This window comes from Danio rerio, chromosome 6, assembly GCF_049306965.1.
Source record: "Danio rerio strain Tuebingen ecotype United States chromosome 6, GRCz12tu, whole genome shotgun sequence".
In the NCBI taxonomy this organism is placed as follows: domain Eukaryota; kingdom Metazoa; phylum Chordata; class Actinopteri; order Cypriniformes; family Danionidae; genus Danio; species Danio rerio.
The window spans coordinates 61,269,355-61,288,498 of NC_133181.1; the positions used below are offsets into that span (position 1 = coordinate 61,269,355).

The window sequence follows — 19,144 nt, forward strand, 5'->3', positions numbered from 1 at the left end:
AGGTACACTATTGTACCTAAAGGTTTTGTTTTATTTATGTTTTGTTTAATGTTAATTGTTTTATTTATTCTTCATAATTTTGTTTTAGTTAATTTTTTTTGCTTAGATTTTGTTCACTTTTGTTTAGCCTTCATTGTTTTGTTTTAGTTTTTAGTTTAAGTTTAGTGTTTAGTTCAGTTTTGCTAGGTTTATTCTTCATTGTTTTGTTGTGTTTTGTTTTTTTGTTTTGGCTAGGATATTTACCTGTCTTGAATAGGACCTGTCTATATTCATACCTCAAGTGTACATATTAGTACTGAAAAGTACAAATGTTAACCTTTTGAAATTTTTTGGTACTAATATACACTATACTGGTGTATACTATACTGGTATACACAAGTTAGTATACTGGTGTATACTATACTGGTATATTGGTACTATAATATAATATTTTGAAAAGGTAAGCTTCAGTGAAAGCTCGCATACCTTTATTTCTGAGAGTGTAAGGTAAACTATTTGTCAGGTTTAATGCATGTGAATTTATTTTTTTCATCTCTAAAATAGATAAATGATTTGAAATTGGTACTGTATATTAAATGTATGATTTGTGTCTGGGAATATGCAGTCTGTAAAATCTTGCCTGCTTTAAATGTTGAGCTTTGTGTTTGATTTTGAACTATATTTTCCAATATTGCGAGTGTTTTTGACTTTTTTTTTTTTTTTGCATGTTCAAGATTGCATTGTTTTATAAAAAGAAAATGTTGCATGATGTTGTTTATTTATTTTGTCAAATTATTTTATTTTATATAGGGTGCTTATTAAATTAAATCCAGGTATCAATCTATTCCTGATGCACTGAAATTGCGCTGAATAATATTTTATGCCTAAGTATTGGGATCTGGCTACAAATTTGATTTGAATAATTGAAAGCAAAACACTTTCAAATCCAAGTAGAAGATCAAAATGCATCGCAGAAACACCATTTAAAATTCAAATGTAATCCAGTTTTATGCATAAAATACATATACACATTTTAATATATTATAATTCATATTTAAGCATTTATAAAACAGTATAGTTTAATGCACAAGCAGTAGCATTGATCAAAATACATCAAAAAAGTAAGAGATAATCATGTTGTGATGATAAGACATCCGCCTGATGTCTTAGTTTGCTGTCGTGTTTGGTTGTGCTTGAACTTTAGCATACAGTAAAACTGGTTAAGAGCCACTGCTGTAGCAGAGCAGAGCAGATGTAGTTCAGAGGCTTTAAGTGCTTTACACTCAAGTTTAATCAATCAACAGTGATCAAGAAATCAATGAAGTCAGTCAATGCTGTTGATGAAAGAGTTTGGTCATGAACATGTGATGCATCAGTGCTTTATTAACTCAGTCAAACTGTTTTATTAATTATCGTTCATTAATTTGTTGCACAGTATCCTCAAAATGAAGGTGCACTTTTAATCTGAGGAGAATGAATGAGTTAAATGATATGGTTTACAGCTGTGTGACTTTACTGCAGCCTCAAACATGCGATTTTACGTCACTTTTAAACACGAATTTCACTGCATTAAATAAAATGAGCAAATATCATCATTATATATCGTAATTTTTTATGCATTGGATCTATTTTTGTGCATTTAATTCTATACACATAATTTATTATCAATTTGTGTACATTTATTATATTTTTGTTCATTTAACTCAATTCATTTATCATGCATTTGATCCATTGTTTTGTGCATTATTTATGTATTTTATTGTACAGCATATTTATGCATCTTCTATTTTATGCATTTTGTTAATTTTAATCAGTTTTTTGTGCATAATCTACACTCACTGGCCACTTTATTAGGTACACCCGTCCAACTGCTCGTTAGCACAAATGTCTAATCAGCCAATCACATTGCAGCAACTCAATGCATTTAGGCATGTAGACATGGTCAAGACGATCTGCTGCAGTTCAAACTGAGCATCAGAATGGGGAAGAAAGGGGATTTAAGTGACTTTGAACGTGTATTTTCACGCACAACCATCTCTAGGGTTTACAGAGAATGGTCCGACACAAAGGAAATATCCAGTGAGCGGCAGTTCTGAGGGTTCAAATGCCTTGCTGATGCCAGAGGTTAGAGGAGAATGGCCTGACTAGTTCCAGCTGGTAGAAAGGCGACAGTAACTCAAATAAGCACTCGTTACAACCGAGCTCTGCAGAAGAGCATCTCTGAACACACAACACGTCCAACCTTGAGGCGGATGGGCTACAGCAGCAGAAGACCACACCGAGTGCCGCTCCTGTCAGCTAAGAACAGGAAACTGAGGCTACAATTCACACAGACTCACCAAAACTGGACAATAGAAGATTGGAGAAACGTTGCTGCTCTGATGAGTCTCCATTTCTGCTGACACATTAAAAGCATGGATCATCCTGTCTTGTATCAGCGGTTCAGGCTGGTGGTGGTGGTGTAATGGTGTGGGGGAGATTTTCTTTGGGTCCATTAGTACCAATTGAGCATCAACGCCACAGCCTACCTGAGTATTGCTACTGATCATGTCCATCCCTTTATGAGCACAGTGTCTCCATCTTCTGATGGCTACTTCCAGCAGGATAACGCACCATGTCGTAAAGCTCAATCATCTCAGACTGGTTTCTTGAACATGACAATGAGTTCACTGTACTCAAATGGCCTCCACAGTCACCAGAGCTCAATCCAATAGAGCATGGTTGGCATCATGGATGTGTAGCTGACAAATCTGCAGCAACTGTGTGATGCTATCATGTCAATATGGAGCAAAATCTCTGAGGAATGTTTCCAGTAGCTTGTTGAATCTACCCCACGAAGGATTAAAACAGTTCTAGAGACAAAAAGAGGTCCAACCCGGCACTAGTAAGGTGTACCTAATAAAGTGGCCGGTGAGTGTATTCTATGCATTTTCATGTTTTTTTAATGCGTTCGTTTTGTGTTTCTACAGTTTTGATTGCTGTGGTGTTCATGCAGTTTAATGTGTCTTAAAGTGTGCAGATGTGTTGTCTCAGATGCTTCTCATTTTTGAGTTTTCTTTTCTTCCAGAACTGCGTTTGCTCGCTCTGTCCCCTCTGCTGTTTGATTGAGCTAGTTAAGAGTCAGAGTCGAGTTCAGCGCAGGGTTAGGGGTTTGTGCACTAACTCTGGAGTCCTGCTGTCCGTGTGTGTTTTTCTAGAAGCCAGCCTTCCCGGAGAAGACATTGTTGATGACAATAAGAGCTGCCATTGTGAGTTTGTCCCTCAGGATTTAACACCAGGACTCAAAGTTACCATCAGAGCTGTGTGGTAAGCAACGTTGGACAGACTTACAGCATCACTGCAGCAGACATCAGCATAATATTATTGATAACACATGAACACCACATCACGAAACATTTCCTCAGTCTGTCCAAAATGTGGGACACAACACCTCTTACATTCAGCATTATGAAAGCACGTTCTCACATTTTCATCAAGCAGATTCAACTCAAGTTTATTTTCAATTCAATTCACCTTTATTTGTATAGCGCTTTTACGATGTAGATTGTGTCAAAGCAGCTTCACATAGAAGATTATAGGGAATTGAAACAGCGTCAGTTCAGTTTTCAGAGTTTAAGTTCAGTTCAGTGTGTTTAATATTCACTGCTGAGAGTCCAAACACTAAGGAGCAATTCATCGATGCGCAGCTCTACAGATCCTGAACTACAAGCCAGTGGCGACAGCGGCGAGGGAAAAACTTCATCAATTGGCGAAAGTGAACAATTAAAAAACCTCGAGAGGAACCAGACTCAGTTGGGCACGTCCATTTCTCCACTGGCCAGATGTTTTGTGCAGAGCTGCAGTCTAGGTGCCGGGGGCTGGAGAATGCAAGACGTCCGTGAAAACTTGTTTGTCCCCGGAGCATCACAGGAATCAGTCACATGCTCTCCACTCCTCCATGATCACCACAGCAGCTGCTCAGGATACGGCCTGGTCCAGGATTATGGAAACTTTGGGATCATCTCTTCACAGGTCTTGAATCGCATCAGTGGTGTTGCATAATCTCTGGGGGCCTCAGGATGAGTATCCCCAGGTGGAAATAGAGAGTAAAGAGAATATTTAGCGCAGCTGCTGTTCATAGTGTTTATAAACGAGTTGTGTGGAGCAGACCCATGCATCATACCGCTATGTGATGCACTGAATGTATGCTTTACTGAAAAGATAGGTCTTTAATATAGTGTTGAACTGCCAGAGTGTGTCTGAGCCTCGGACATTATCAGGAAGGCTGTTTCAGAGTTTAGGAGCCATAAATGAGAAGGCTCGACCTCCTTTAGTAGACTTTGCTACTCTAGGTACTACTAGAAGCTCTAAGTTTTGAGATCTTAAAGAGCGAGTTGGATTGTAGCGAGACAGAAGGTTGGTTAGATAAACAGGAGCTTATAGGTAAGAATCAATATTTTATAATCAGGCAGCCAGTGTAAGGAGGATAACATTGGGGTGATATGATCATATTTTCTAGACCTGGTAAGAACTCTGGCAGCTGCATTTTGTACTAGCTGAAGTTTGTTAATAGAGGATGCTGGGCAGCCAGCAAACAGAGCATTACAGTAATCCAGCCTAGAAGTCATAAAAGCATGGACTAGCTTTTCTGCATCTGAGATGGATAGCATACTTCATAACTTAGCGATATTTCTCAGATGAAAGAAGGCAGTTTTTGTATTTCTATAGCACTTTTTACAATAATTATTACTTCAAAGCAGCTTTACAAAAGGCATACATTATTGCATTACAATCAAAATAAGTTATTTTACAATCAAGTTATCATATGCAGACATAGTTAATGTCAGTATCAAGTCTGGAATATATATATATATATACACACACACACACACACACACACTCAGAAATAAAAGTACACAATCTGTCACTGGGGCAGAACCTTTAACTAATTTTTCGTTCCTAACAGGTCCTTAAAGGTACATATTAATACCTAAAAAGTACAAATGTGCACCTCACAGTAACTAAAAGGTACAAAAGGGAACCTTTTGAAAAGGTACTGCCCCAGTGACAGATTTTGTACCTTTATTTCTGTGTGCAGCAAAGGGAAATAAGTATTGAACACGTCACAATTTTTCTCAGAAAACATATTTTTAAGGTGCTGTTGACTTGAAATTTTCCCAGATGTTTATAACAACCAAAGAAATCCAAATATGCAAAAAAAAAAAAAAAAAAAAAAAAATCTAATTAGTTTACAAATAAAGTAAATATAATGATATTTGTGTAATATAATATAATATGTTATAATATAATATAATATAGTATAATATAATATAACATAATAAAATCTAATAAAATATATTATAATATAATATAATAAAATATAATAAAATATAATATAATATAATATAATATAAAATAATATAATATAATATAATATAATATAATAAAATATAATATAATATAATATAATATAAAATAATATAATATAATATAGTAAAATATATTACAATATAATATAATATAGTAAAATATGTTATAATATAATATAATATAATATAATATAATATAAAATAATATAATATAATATAATATAATATAATATAGTAAAATATATTATAATATAATATAATATAAAATAATATAATTTAATATAATATAATATAATATGAAATAAAATAATATAATATAGTAAAATATATTATAATATGATATAATATAGTAAAATATGTTATAATATAATATAATATAATATAATATAGTAAAATATATTATATTATAATATAATATAAAATAAATTAATATAATATAATATAAAATAAATTAATATAATATAATATAATATAATATAAAATAATATAATAAAATATATTATATTATAATATAATATAATATAAAATAATATAATATAATAAAATATATTATAATATAATATAATATAATATAATATAATATAATGTATTTATAATACAATGACACAGGGAAAAAGTATTGAACACATGAAGAAAGGGAGGTGTAGTTCGGCAGTGAAAGCCCAGACAGCAGCTGAAAATCTCTCAGTAATTCTTCAGCAAACCTCTGCCCTTCCTCAGTGTAAATGAACATCAGCTGCTTCAGTCCAACATCTACATTAGCAGGAGGATGAAGATGAAACCAGGGTGGAAATTTCAGCAAGACACTGACCCAAAACAGCCAAGGAGACTCTCAGATGCTTTCAGAGAAAGAAAATCAAGCTGTAGAATGGCCCAGCCGATGAAGATGATGTGTGTGTGTGTGTGTCCTGCAGCATCATGAGGTTTATGGTGTCCAAGCGGAAGTTTAAGGAAAGTCTGCGGCCGTATGACGTGATGGACGTGATCGAGCAGTATTCAGCCGGACATCTGGACATGCTGGCACGCATTAAAAACCTGCAGTCCAGGCAAGAGCACACACACGCACACAGTGACCGCCACACTCATACATGCACACACACACAGTGTTTGTGGTGTTCTGCATGGTTTGATCAGTTTTCTCAGCGTCTCTCACTGTTTTGATGTTCGTATCTGTCAATATGTGCACATATACAGCACCATACCTGGAAAACACTGGCTCAAACACACTTTTAAAGGACATGATGACATCCCACATAGAAATATAAAATATGGCGCTATAAGCAAACTACAAATATGAAATACAATTTAATATTTGAATTTCACATATAATAAATGCCATATTGTGGTGGCATGATGGCTCAGTGGTTAGCTCTGTGGCCTCCCAGCAAGACGGTTGCTGGTTTGAGTCCCGGCTGGGTCAGTTGGCATTTCTGTGTGGACTTTGCATGTTCTCCCTGTGTTGGCGCCGTTGGTTTCCTCCGGGTGTTCTGTTGTCCTCCACAGTCCAAACACATGGGCTATAGAGGAATTTATACGTGTTTCCCAGTACTGGGTTGCAGCTGGAAGAGCATCTGCTGTATAAAACATATGCCAGAATAGTTGGCGGTTCATTCCGCTGTGGCGACCCCTGATTAAGATCTAAGCTGAAGGAAAATGAATGATTTGCATATATTGAAATTTAACAGATTTCTATGTGGGGTGTGTCGACGTGTGCCTTTGTTTAGATGCCTCTTTAAAATCCATTTAGAATATTTTGTATATATCAGCAGTATCATATATATATATATGTGTGTGTATGTATATATATATATATATATATATATATATATATATGTACATATATAAATATATATATATATATATATATATATATATATATATATATATATATATACATACACACACATATATATATATATATATATATATATATATATATATATATATATATATATATATATATATTGATACTAATAAAGCTAAAAGATTTAGTTTGACTAATTATTTATGTACAACTATCAGTGTAGTTATGGGTTTCAAATGATAAAATCCAAATAAAACATAATTTTTATTATTAATAATTTCATTACATTTTTAAATACTTTTCGGCAGTAATATTATGAGTTTACAAGAATTTGTAAATTAGATTTTAAGTTTGCTTATAATACAACTTTATAATTTATATGAATTTATAATAATATTGTATACAATTTCATTTTTATAAATGTCATTATATAAGTTTTCTTCTCACATTTAAAAAAAAATATGCATTATAAAAATATTGTTGTTTACATTTTATGATTTAGATTTATTTTGCTTTTTAGATTTTTGAGTTTATAGCTCTTATATAACTTTAATATGTATACATACAGAGTTGAAGTCAGATTTATTAGCCCCCCCTTTGAATTTTTTTTTCTTTTTCAATTATTTCCCAAATGATGTTTAACAAATTCAGGAATTCTTCACAGTATTTCCTCTAATATTTTTTATTCTGGAGAAAGTCTTATTTGTTTTATTTCGACTAGAATAAAAGCAGTTTTTAATTTTTTTACAAACTCCTGTTATACAATAATTACCCTAACCTGCCTAGTTAACCTAATTAACCTAGTGAAGCCTTTAAATGTCACTTTAAGCTGTATAGAAGTGTTTTGAAGAATATCTAGTGTAATATTGTTTACTGTCATCATGGCAAAGATAAAATAAATCAGTTATTAGAAATGAGTTATTAAAACTATTATGCATAGAAGAAATGTGTTGAAAAAGAATTCTCTCCGTTAAACAAAAATGAGAAAAACAAAAATAAACAGGGGGGCTAATGATTCTGACTTCAACTCTTATTTGTTTTATTTCGGCTAGAATAAAAGCAGTTTATTTACACACACACACACACATATATATATATATATATATATATATATATATATATATATATATATATATATATATATATATATATATATATATATATGTGTGTGTGTGTGTGTGTGTGTGTGTGTGTGTGTGTGTGTGTGTATATATAAGAGGACGTGTGCAGCCTAACAGCGTGTAGTGATGTAATCACTGGCACTACGAAAGAAAAATAATAAACAGAACAAAAAATTATGAGAAATAATCGACTAGCCTCTGTGTATACATTACAAACAGGCCGTAGATCACAACCATACAATTACATCATCTGGATTCATTAGTTAAACGAAATATGACACTCATTAAGTCACCGCATACACTTGTGTGACCTACCGCTGCTGAATCTCGTGCAGACTGGGGAGAAGCAAAGCGCGCGCACTCCCCAAATCAACATGGAGACAGGAAATCCCAAATATGGTCATGACAAGTGGAATCACAAAATAACGAACATACGAACATTTTTTACCTTTCGGTTTTCCACCTGCTACATATATAATATCTAATATATATATATATATATATATATATATATATATATATATATATATATATATATATATATATATATATATATATATACAGTTGGATTTTTCCCCCAATTTTTGTTTTAACGGAGAGCAGATTATTTTCAACACATTTCTTATCATAAAAGTTTTAATACCTCATTTCTAATAACTGATTTATTTTATCTTTGTCATGATGACAGTAAATAATATTAGACTAGATATTCTTCAAGACACTTCTATACAGCTTAAAGTGACATTCAAAACCTTAACTATGGTAATTAGGTTACCTAGGCAGGTTAGGGTAATTAAGCAAGTTATTGTATAATGATGGTTTGTTCTGTAGACTATCGAACAAAAATATAGCTTTAAGGGGCTAATAATATTGACCTTAAAAAATTTTTAAAATTTTTTTTTAATAAAACCTGCTTTTATTCTAGCCTAAATAAAGCAAATAAGACTTTCTCCAGAAGAACATTGCCTTGCTCTGTTAAACTTCATTTGGTAAATATTTAAAAAATAAAATAAAATAAAAAAATATAAGAATTTGTGAATTAGTAGATTTAGAAATATCTGGGATTACTTAAAATATAACTTTATTATTTATATTAATTTATATTAAAATACTTAAATTATACTTAAAATATTGTACTTAATTGTATTATAAAAAATCACACTATATACAAATAAATTATTTATAATAATTTTGAGAGTCCTAAAATTAAAGTTTCATTGAAAATGCATCAGTGCATCATCATTGACCCAAGATGACACCTTAAAAAACAACACTTCTCAGTGCAGATACAGTAATACACTTAACACTGTTGCATCTCCAATTAGTGTAATCCTCCGGTAAGAATAAACAAACATGATGATTTCTTTCACACGCAAATATATTCCTGCTTATAAATCAGCTCATGTTCTGAACACACGGATTGCATACTTTGCTCAAACGCCGCCCGATGTGAAGTGAAGTATGTGCGGAATATATTTCCTCTGGTTTGTGTTTGTTTGTTTGTGGGTGGTCTGCGCTGGTCCTGTGTGCTCATTCTGCATTGCTGTATCCTCTACTCTATTTGCTTTTGCCAGGTTAGATATGATTTTGGGTCCTCCGGGTCCCAGCACTCCTCGCCCAAAGAAGTGCTCAACCAAAGGAAGCAAAGAGTCGCCCCAGTGGTCATCTAGGTCAGGACGCCCAGCCTGCGTTATATAGAGACCCGACCCGTCCAGAGCTCGCATTCAGACTACATGACTAGTAGAGCTGGGTAGCAAAGGATTACAGCTAATCTGGATTACATTATCAGATTACATTAAAAAAAGTATTAGAAATTAGAGTAAACTACTTTTTTTAAATACCACTAATCATAACCCAGGCTCATTCTAAAAACGTAGTCTCGTGGAAGTTTCTGGAGACCGGAAATTATGTAGCCAGAGGTACGTACGGCTGCATTTCATTTTTTAAGCAAACGCTACGGGGCGGTATGACACAGTTCATTTTCGCTCCTACCAACTGACCGCTTACCTCCGTTTGGAGGGCTTTCCAGCCGCAACCAGTTTGTCCAGTTAGCTTGTCGTGTACGTCGGCGGACTTGAGATGCAGAGAGGAGTTGGCCACGATGACGATGATGACAGGGTTTGAGTCCGGGGAGGAGCGGATCCAGATATCACGTAAAACAAAAACAGAATCCAAAAAATAAAATGAACGAGTGAATAACAGAGTGAGAATGTGGTGAAATCCGAAAACCGACCAAATCCAAAACGTGGTCAAAATGAAACAAGGGCTTCTTTTTCTGGAAGGCTTTTGTAAACCGTTTGTTGGGTTTAGAGAAGTAAGTGGGTGGGCGGGCAAATCGATAAAATGGGTTGGGTTTAGAAAAGGAGGAGGGTGGGTCAGTCGATTGGATTGGTCGGCCGGCCAGTCAGTCAGACAGACGATTGGTTGACACCGGCTTCTGGTGGGTTTATGCGATAACAGTGCGGGCGCGAATGGCACACGCGAGACAAATTTGAGATACGAAAAAGCGCACACAGCAGCCTCTCGCGGATTCGCGAAAACAAAAACTGCAAAAATACCAACCCAAGCTCATTCTGTAAAATGTAGCCCCGCGGACGTTTCTGGAGACCGTGATTTACGTGGCCGGAGGTACGTATGGCCGCATTTTGTTTTTTATCGAGCGAACGCTGCGGGACGGTGTGATGCCGCTCCTCCTCTTCGCGCTCCGTGTGGAAGCGTTACGTGGCAGCGTTACGTCGGCGGAGTTGAGGCCCCGGAGGGAGGAGGAGCCGGTCACGGCAACGACCGGAATCGAGTCCGGGGAGAAGCTGAACCAGAAATCAGGTAAGATGAAAAACAGAATCCAAAAAATAAAACCGAACGAGTTCGCGACTGGGCAAGATCCGAAAACACTGTCAAAATCGGATGAGGGCTATTGCTTTTTTGTCTGGACGGCTTTTGCAAATTGTCACTTGGGTTTAGGGAAGGAGGAGGAGGGCGGCTGGGTCGGCCGCCCAGTGGATCGTTCAGTCGTTCAGCCAGTCAGTCGGATGGATGGTTGCTCTACAGTGGCCTCCAGCGGCTTTTTACGCAAGAACAGCGCGGGCGCGAACGGCGCACGCTCCCGAGACACAAAAAAAAGCGCACGGCGGCCTTTCGCGGATTCGCAAAAACAAAAACTGCTCGAATACGTACCTCCCGGGACGTATTTCGCAGTCTTCAGAAACATCCGCAGGGCTACGTTTCCACAATGAGCCTGGGTTGAAAAATACATACCTCCCGGGACGTATTTCACGGTCTCCAGAAACGTCCACGGGACTACGTTTTCAGAATGAGCCTGGGTTGCCGAATCAGACTACTGTTGCTTTTTATGGATTACATGATATTACTTATAATTAATTGATTTTCTTTGTTTTTACTACAGTAAACTGGTGTATTTGTAGTATAATATACCATAGTTGTAGAAAACTACAGTATTGGGTCATTTGTTTATATTACTATAGTTATTGCGTTACCATAGCAGCTATAAAATCACCACAACAGATAAATTCAATAAACGAACTATAATATTGTTCAATAACACTGAACAAAATTAATTGTAATTAGAGTACACTACTTTTTAAAATACTCGTAATCAGACTGCACTACCTGACAAAAGTCTTGTCATTGATCCCAGTTGTAAGAGCAACAGATAATAACTGGACTACTAGCTGATCATTCGGAAAAGATTGTCAGAAGGGGGATTTTCCTGATGAATCATCTGCTGATCTGCATCCCAATCATCACCAATACTGCAGAAGACCTACTGGAAGATGCATGGGACTCAAGATTCTCACAGTGATCAGTCAAGTTTGGTGAAGCCGAAGTCATGGTTTGGGGTCTACATTCAGTATGGGGGCGTGCGAGAGATCTGCAACATCAACAGCCTGAGGTATCAAGACATTTGTGCTGCCCATTACATTACAAACCACAGGAGAGGGACAATTCTCCAGCAGGATAGCGCTCCTTCTCATACTTCAGCCTCCACATCAAAGCTCCTGAAAGCAAAGAAGGTCAAGCTGCTCCAGTATTGGCCAGCCCAGTCACCAGAAATGAATATTATTGAGCATGATGAAGGAGGAGGTGTTGAAGATGAACACAAAGACTCTTGATGAACTCTGGGAGTCCTGCTGAACGCTTTCTTCTTCATTCCAGATGACTTTATTAATCAGTGATTTGAGTCATGTCAGAGATGTATGGATGCAGTCCTTCAAGCTCATGATGGAGTCAGACACAATATTCATTCTGTCTCCACTGCAGCAGGACTTTATATTCTATACTGGACATTATTTCTGTTCAGTGATGAGACTTTAGTCTGAGCAGAGTCAGACCGCACTGTCCTAATGAAATCAACCAAAATCAAGACATGATCATACTTTATTGAGCTCAAATAAGCAAAATCTAGAGGCCTTTACACTTCTGAGACCAAATGATCAACCAGAAGTCCAGTTAATATTTGTTGAATAGGCAACAAGACTTTTGTCATGTAGTGTATATAATATAATATACCATAGTTATTAAAAAAAACTACAGTACTTGGTCATTTGTATATATTACTATAGTTGTTGTGTTACCATAGCAACTGTAGAATCACCACAACAGATAAACTCAATAAATAACTATAGTGTTGCTCAAAAACACTGTATTTAATTCACTGTAATTAGAGTAAACTACTTTTTAGACAACAGTTACTTTTTATGGATTACATATTATGTATAATTCTTTGATTATCTTTTAACTGTGGGGTGGCAGCGCGGTGGCGCAGTGGATAGCACTGTCGCCTCACAGCAAGAAGGTCACTGGTTCGAGCCCCGGCTGGGTCAGTTGACGTTTGTGTGTGGAGTTTGCATGTTCTCCCTATGTTGGCGTGGGTTTCCTCCGGGTGCTCCGGTTTCCCCCACAGTCCAAACACATGCGCTATAATGGAATTGAATAGGCTAAATTGTCTGTAGTGTATGTGTGTGAATGGGAGTGTATGGGTGTTTCCCAGTGATGGGTTGTGGCTGGAAGGGCATCCGCTGCGTAAAATGTGCTGGATAAGTTGTCGGCTCATCAAGGAAAGTGTCCTCAATATATCTGGCACCTAATTAATTTTGAAATTTAAAGTAATCTAAATGTAATCCAAAAGTAGTCGGATTATGTTTTTATAATAAGCGACTATATTACTGACTACAAATTTTGTCACACAATTTGCAATCAGTAAACGATTATAAACTAAACAGTTTCTTACATTTCAGATATTTTTCCTTAAATTTCTGAGTTTACATTTTGTAATTCTGACATTTTAATAAACATTTTATGTTTACAGCTTACAAATTTTAACCTAATTTTAAAAATGTTACATTTTTCAATTTTGACTTTTTTAAATTAAATTTGTTATTCAAATTTGTTCTAAATGTATTAAAAATTAAAATGTACAAAATTAGTTTTGACATTAAAAGTAATCTAAATGTAATCCAAAAGTAGTCCGGTTATGTTATCGAAATCTAAGAGATTATATTACTGACTACAAATTTTATCACGCAATTATTTTCTTAAAATTTTGAGTTTAAATATTGTAATTCTGACGCTTTGATAAACATTTTATGTTTACAAATTACAGTTTTAATGTCGGGTGAAGCACTGTGGCCTCACAGCAATAAAGTCACTGGTTCGAGTCCCGGCTGGGCCAGTTGCTGTTTCTGTGTGGAGTTTGCATGTTCTCCCCGTGTTGGCGTGGGTTTCCTCCGGGTGCTCCACAGTCCAAACACATACACTTTAGGGGAATTGATCAACTAAATTGGTGGTAGTGTATGAGTATCCTAAATGTACTCCAAAAGAAGTCCGATTCTGTTATTGTAAGCAACTGTATTAATCTTATCACGCAATTAAGTTAACTTTTTTTTTATTATTATTGAGTTATTTTTTTCAATTCTGACTTGTTAATAAAAACTTTGAGCTTAAGTCTCTGAATTGGAATCATTTTAAATATTCTACATGTATAAAAATACCACAAGTTTATTCTACTTCAATATATGTGGCACCAAATAATTTTGACGTTATGAGTAATCTAAATGTAATCCAAAAGTAGTTTGATTCTGTTAGCGACGAGAATTGCTGCCTACAAATTTTGCCATGCAATCAGTGCAAATGAAAACAATTTATAAGTCACCTGCCCAGCTCTGAAACTGAAGGTCATCGGTTTCCACAAACTGATCAAATAAACTATAAGTCTAAATGATCTGCCGGCTGTGGTTTGTGGCGACTGAATGATCAGGAGTAAAGCAGACGTCCCATTAGTTACTGGTCATGTAGCTGAAGTACAACTGGAGTAGTTTGCCTGCACCGCTGTTTGGAAATGCAGAGTCGCGGCAGCGAGAAGCAGCAGATGATGATGGAGATGGAGCTTTCTTTACGTTCTGCATGTCGGCATGGCTTTATTTCAGGCATGCCAAACCATGCACACGTTTTAAAAGGATTTCCTTTTTATTTTGTACGCGCAGCTATATCTCTGTATAGAGGATCAGCAGGGCTGGCCTCAAACATATCGAGGCTAGATTTCACCACAGAATAAAAACATTGATTGCTGTTCATTTCACAGGTCAGAGGTTTTACTCACTTTTTAAAAATTACCTCTCACAATTCTAACTCTTTTTTTCATTTTGTGTTTGCAATTTGTAAATCAGATTTTTTATTAAATATTTTTAGTTAGCCTTACAATTCTGACTTTTTTTGTGTGAAAACGGTAAGTTTGCTGTTCTGACTTATTTATTACAGTTTAACGTCAATTTGGCAACATGGTGGCCCAGTGCTTAGCACTGTGGGCTCACAGCAAGAAGGTCCATGGGTCAGTTGGCATTTCTGTGTGGAGTTTGCATGTTCTCTCCTTGTTGGCGTGGGTTTCCTCCAGGGTGCTCTGGTTTCCCCCACAGTCCAAACACATGCACTATGGGGGAATTGATTAAACTAAATTGCCCGTAGTGTATGAGTGTGTGTGTATGGGTGTGTAAAACATATGCTGAAATTATTGGCAGTTCATTCCACTGTGGCGACCCCTGATTAATAAAGGGACTAAGCTGAAGGAAAATGAATGAATGAATAAGAAATAACCGTAATTTTAATCTAACTTTAAATACTTCATATGCTTCAATATCTAACATTTTGACTTTTTATTAAAAAAAAAAAAGTTTAAAACTTATATTTCTGACCTAAAGTTTGACTTTGTAATTTTTTTCTTAATTTCTCTTAATTTGAACAAATTCTAAGTGTATAAAAATCTTAAGTTTGCCATTTGTACTTATTTGTAATAATTTACAAGTCCACATCTCTTAATTCTCACTAGAATGTTTTAATTTAGGCCTCTAAAATCACTTTAGATTCTTTTTTTTCTTAACATTTTGGGTTTGCATTTTGTAATTCTGACTTTTTCATTTTTAAAAAATGTAGTTTACATCTTACAATGGTGACTTGAAGTTTGTCTTTTTTTTCTTAATTTTCTTTATTTGAACAAATCTTATAAAAATCTTAAGTTCGACATTCTGGCTTATTTGTAACAATTTCACATTTAAAGTTCACGTCTCTCAATTTTTAACTTTAGGCCTCGCAATTCACTTTAAACCTTTTTTCTTAACATTTAGATTTTGTGTTTTGTAATTCTGACTTTTTAAATTAAAAATAAGTTTACTAGCTTACATTAACATTGTATTAACTTACAATTCTGACGAAGTTTGTCTCAATTCAATTGTTCTTCAAATTAACTTCTCTTAATCTGAACTAATTCGAAATGTATAACAGAGTTTGCCGTTTTTACTTATTTTGTAGTTTAGGTCTCGCAATTCAGACTTTTCGTCATCTTATTATTTAGCTTATATGTAGGCCCACACGGAATCTGCGAGCGTAGAATTCCGCAGATTTTCCGCAGAATTCCGCAGATTTCTGCAGTTTTTTTTAGCCCATTATTAATTCTGTTTATTTACTTGAGTAAATGTGTAAATCTGAATTTATTCAGTTTTAATTCAGTAATTTATTACTTTTTATTTAATATATTAAAGTGTAAGTTATGATACTCCGCTGGATACTCCCAAAATAATTCCGCAGAAATCTGCAGATTTTTACCAAAATTCTCTGCAGAAATAGCAAAAATTGTCCGCAGATTCCGTCTGGCCCTGCTTATATGTTAAAATTCTGGCTTTCTAAAATGTCCAGTTTACATCTCACAAGTGTAACTTCATTTTCAGAATTTTGCATTTGTCATATAATTGTGACGTTTTCAAAAAATTGTAAATATTACATCTCACAATGTTATCATATAATTCTTCTTGGTCACACTTTACAATAAGGTTCATTAGTTAATGTTAATTAATGCATTTACTAAGATAAACAAACAATGAACAATACATTTACTACTGTATTTGTTCATGTTAGTTAACGAAAATACAGTAGTTCATTGTTAGTTCATGTTAACTCATGGTGCATTAACTAATGTTAACAAGCATGCACTTGGATGTTAATAATGCATTAGTAAATGTTCAATTATGATTAATAAATGCTGTACATGTGTTGTTCATGATTAGCTCATGTTAGTAAATGCATTAACTAATGAACCTTATTGTAAAGTGTTACCTCCTTCTTGTTGTTTAAGACTTTAAATCTTTTTTTTTTTTTTTAATTCCAAGAATCCATAATTGTATTTATACATTTATATATTATATAAGTAATAACATGTAATAACAGTTTGTTATCGCTGAAATCAGATTTTTGTTTTCCAGATCCGAATTGTGAGGGGAAAAAATACAGCATGAGCCTATTTTGTGTTCATATTCTGTGGTGTAACTAATCTTCACACCGGCTCTGCTGAGCACATGCAGAGGTTCTTATTAAGGAGCAAATTAGATGTGATATAATGATTAAACACATCTGATGCTTCAGTGATATCCATATGTAGACGAGTGTCTAAAATCAGACGCAGTCCTGCTAGTGTAGACCTTCATCCGGACCTTTGGATAATGTGTCAAACCGATGCTCATTACTGCATTTGACTGCGATTTGCAGCTGAGGATGATCATTTCACATTGACACATTGTTCAAAACTGGCAAAATCTCAACAGAAACCGTCCGACTGGAGGGCCTGACTCTTTCTGTCCAATCACCTCTGTCCGTCTGCGTGTGGACACACCCAATCATTACCATACCCCTCCTCCTGCATGCATTCAGTTATTGCACATGTAAAATACTTTCTGCTTTAAAGGGACAGTTCACCCAAAAATTAAACTCTGCCATCGTTTACTTATTCTCCATTTCTTTCTTCTGTTGAATTAAAAATAAGACAGCCATTGACTTCCATAGTATTTTTGATTTTACCATGGATGTCAATGACTGCTTTTTCTTGTTTTGTGTTCAACAGAAGAAAGAAACTCATTAAATTTTGCAGCCACTTAAGTGTGAGGAAATGTTCATTTTTGGGTGAACTGTCCCTTTAAGAAAAAAAGACATGGTTATTATAGTAACTTTTGGTGGCAAGATGTCATTTAATAAACATGCAATGAAAACAGTTTAATGCAATTTAAAATATTTTAGTGCTGGGCAAAGATTAATTAATTGCTTCAAAATTAAAGTTTGTTTTGACATAAAAAATATGTGTGTATGCTGTGGATATTTATTTTGTGCATATAAATACACACATGCATGCATATATTTGAGAAAATGTTTATTTATGTTTAGATATTAAATATATATCTATGAAACAAATTACATATACATTTAATTATCTATGTGGAGCTTTGTTTCTATATTTTCGTGTATCATGTGTACATATACACTCACTGGCCACTTTATTAGGTACACCTAACTAGTACCAGGTTGGACCCCCTTTTGCCTTTTGTAAAAGATGATTGTGCGTGAAAATCCCAGTAGATCAGAAGTTTCTGAAATACTCAGACCAGCCCATCTGGCACCAACAACCATCATACCTGCCAACATTTGTCAGAGATAGGATGGCGGAGGGAGTAGGTGAAATTACGTGAGTTTTCCGGCAGAAATAACAAAACAGGAGGGTGAGATGGGTCTGAAATACAGGCGACTCCTAGGAAAAACTGGCAGGTATGACAACCATGCCACATTCAAAGTCACTTAAATTCCCCCCCACCCCCCCCCCCCCCCCCCCCATTCTGAAGCTTGCTTTGAACTGCAGCAGATCGTTTTGCCTAAATACATTGAGTTGCTGCCATGTGATTGGCTGATTTGAAGTTTGCGTTAATAAGCAGTTGTGCAGGTGTACCTAATATAGTGGCCGGTTAGTGTATTTAAATACATTTAAATACACTTTAAATACACACATGTATGTTATGTCAAAACAAACTGTTGTTTTAGATGTGAATAATCATGATTAATCTTTCCCAGCACTAAAATATATTCATTATTTGCAACTGTAAAATACAAAACAAAAAAAGGATTGTACCTAGGATAAGAAATGGCGTGTTTGTCCATGTTTAATGCACAATGATAGCCATATTTTCTGCTGAAACAGACTTGAGCAAAAACACAGATGCATCTGATGTGTTTGCTTTACATGTTTGTGTCTTTAATTCACTGTTAGAGTGGATCAGATTGTCGGTCGAGGGGCTCCAATTACAGACAAGGACCGTCCTAAAGGAACCACGGATGGAGAACTGCCAGAGGATCCCAGCATGATGGGACGACTCGGGAAAGTGGAGAAACAGGTGAGAGACTTACAAATGGCAAAGAGCTGTGGAGAAAAGCTCATACGCATAACACTTAAACCCAAGATAATAATAATTAAAGATTTAATTCAAAGTTTAAGCAGATTACAAGATGTTTATAGTAATTTTGTGACAAAAGCCAACTTTCATTACTTATTCAAACACACAATCACTCTT

General features: G+C 35.1%; 1 protein-coding gene across 3 annotated transcripts in view; it reads left to right on the forward strand.

Moving 5' to 3' along the window:
* Positions 1-19,144, forward strand: part of kcnq2b (potassium voltage-gated channel, KQT-like subfamily, member 2b) — a 94,351-nt gene that overhangs the window by 68,877 nt on the left and 6,330 nt on the right. For 2 of the 3 annotated variants that reach the window (XM_009302767.5, XM_009302768.5), the window contains 3 exons: positions 3,177-3,285; positions 6,242-6,373; positions 18,844-18,967. In XM_009302767.5, the coding sequence (XP_009301042.1) occupies positions 3,177-3,285; positions 6,242-6,373; positions 18,844-18,967 (365 nt within the window). Of the gene's footprint in view, positions 1-3,176; positions 3,286-6,241; positions 6,374-9,826; positions 9,923-18,843; positions 18,968-19,144 lie in introns of all 3 variants that reach the window. The other variant, XM_068222084.2, reaches the window with a different exon arrangement.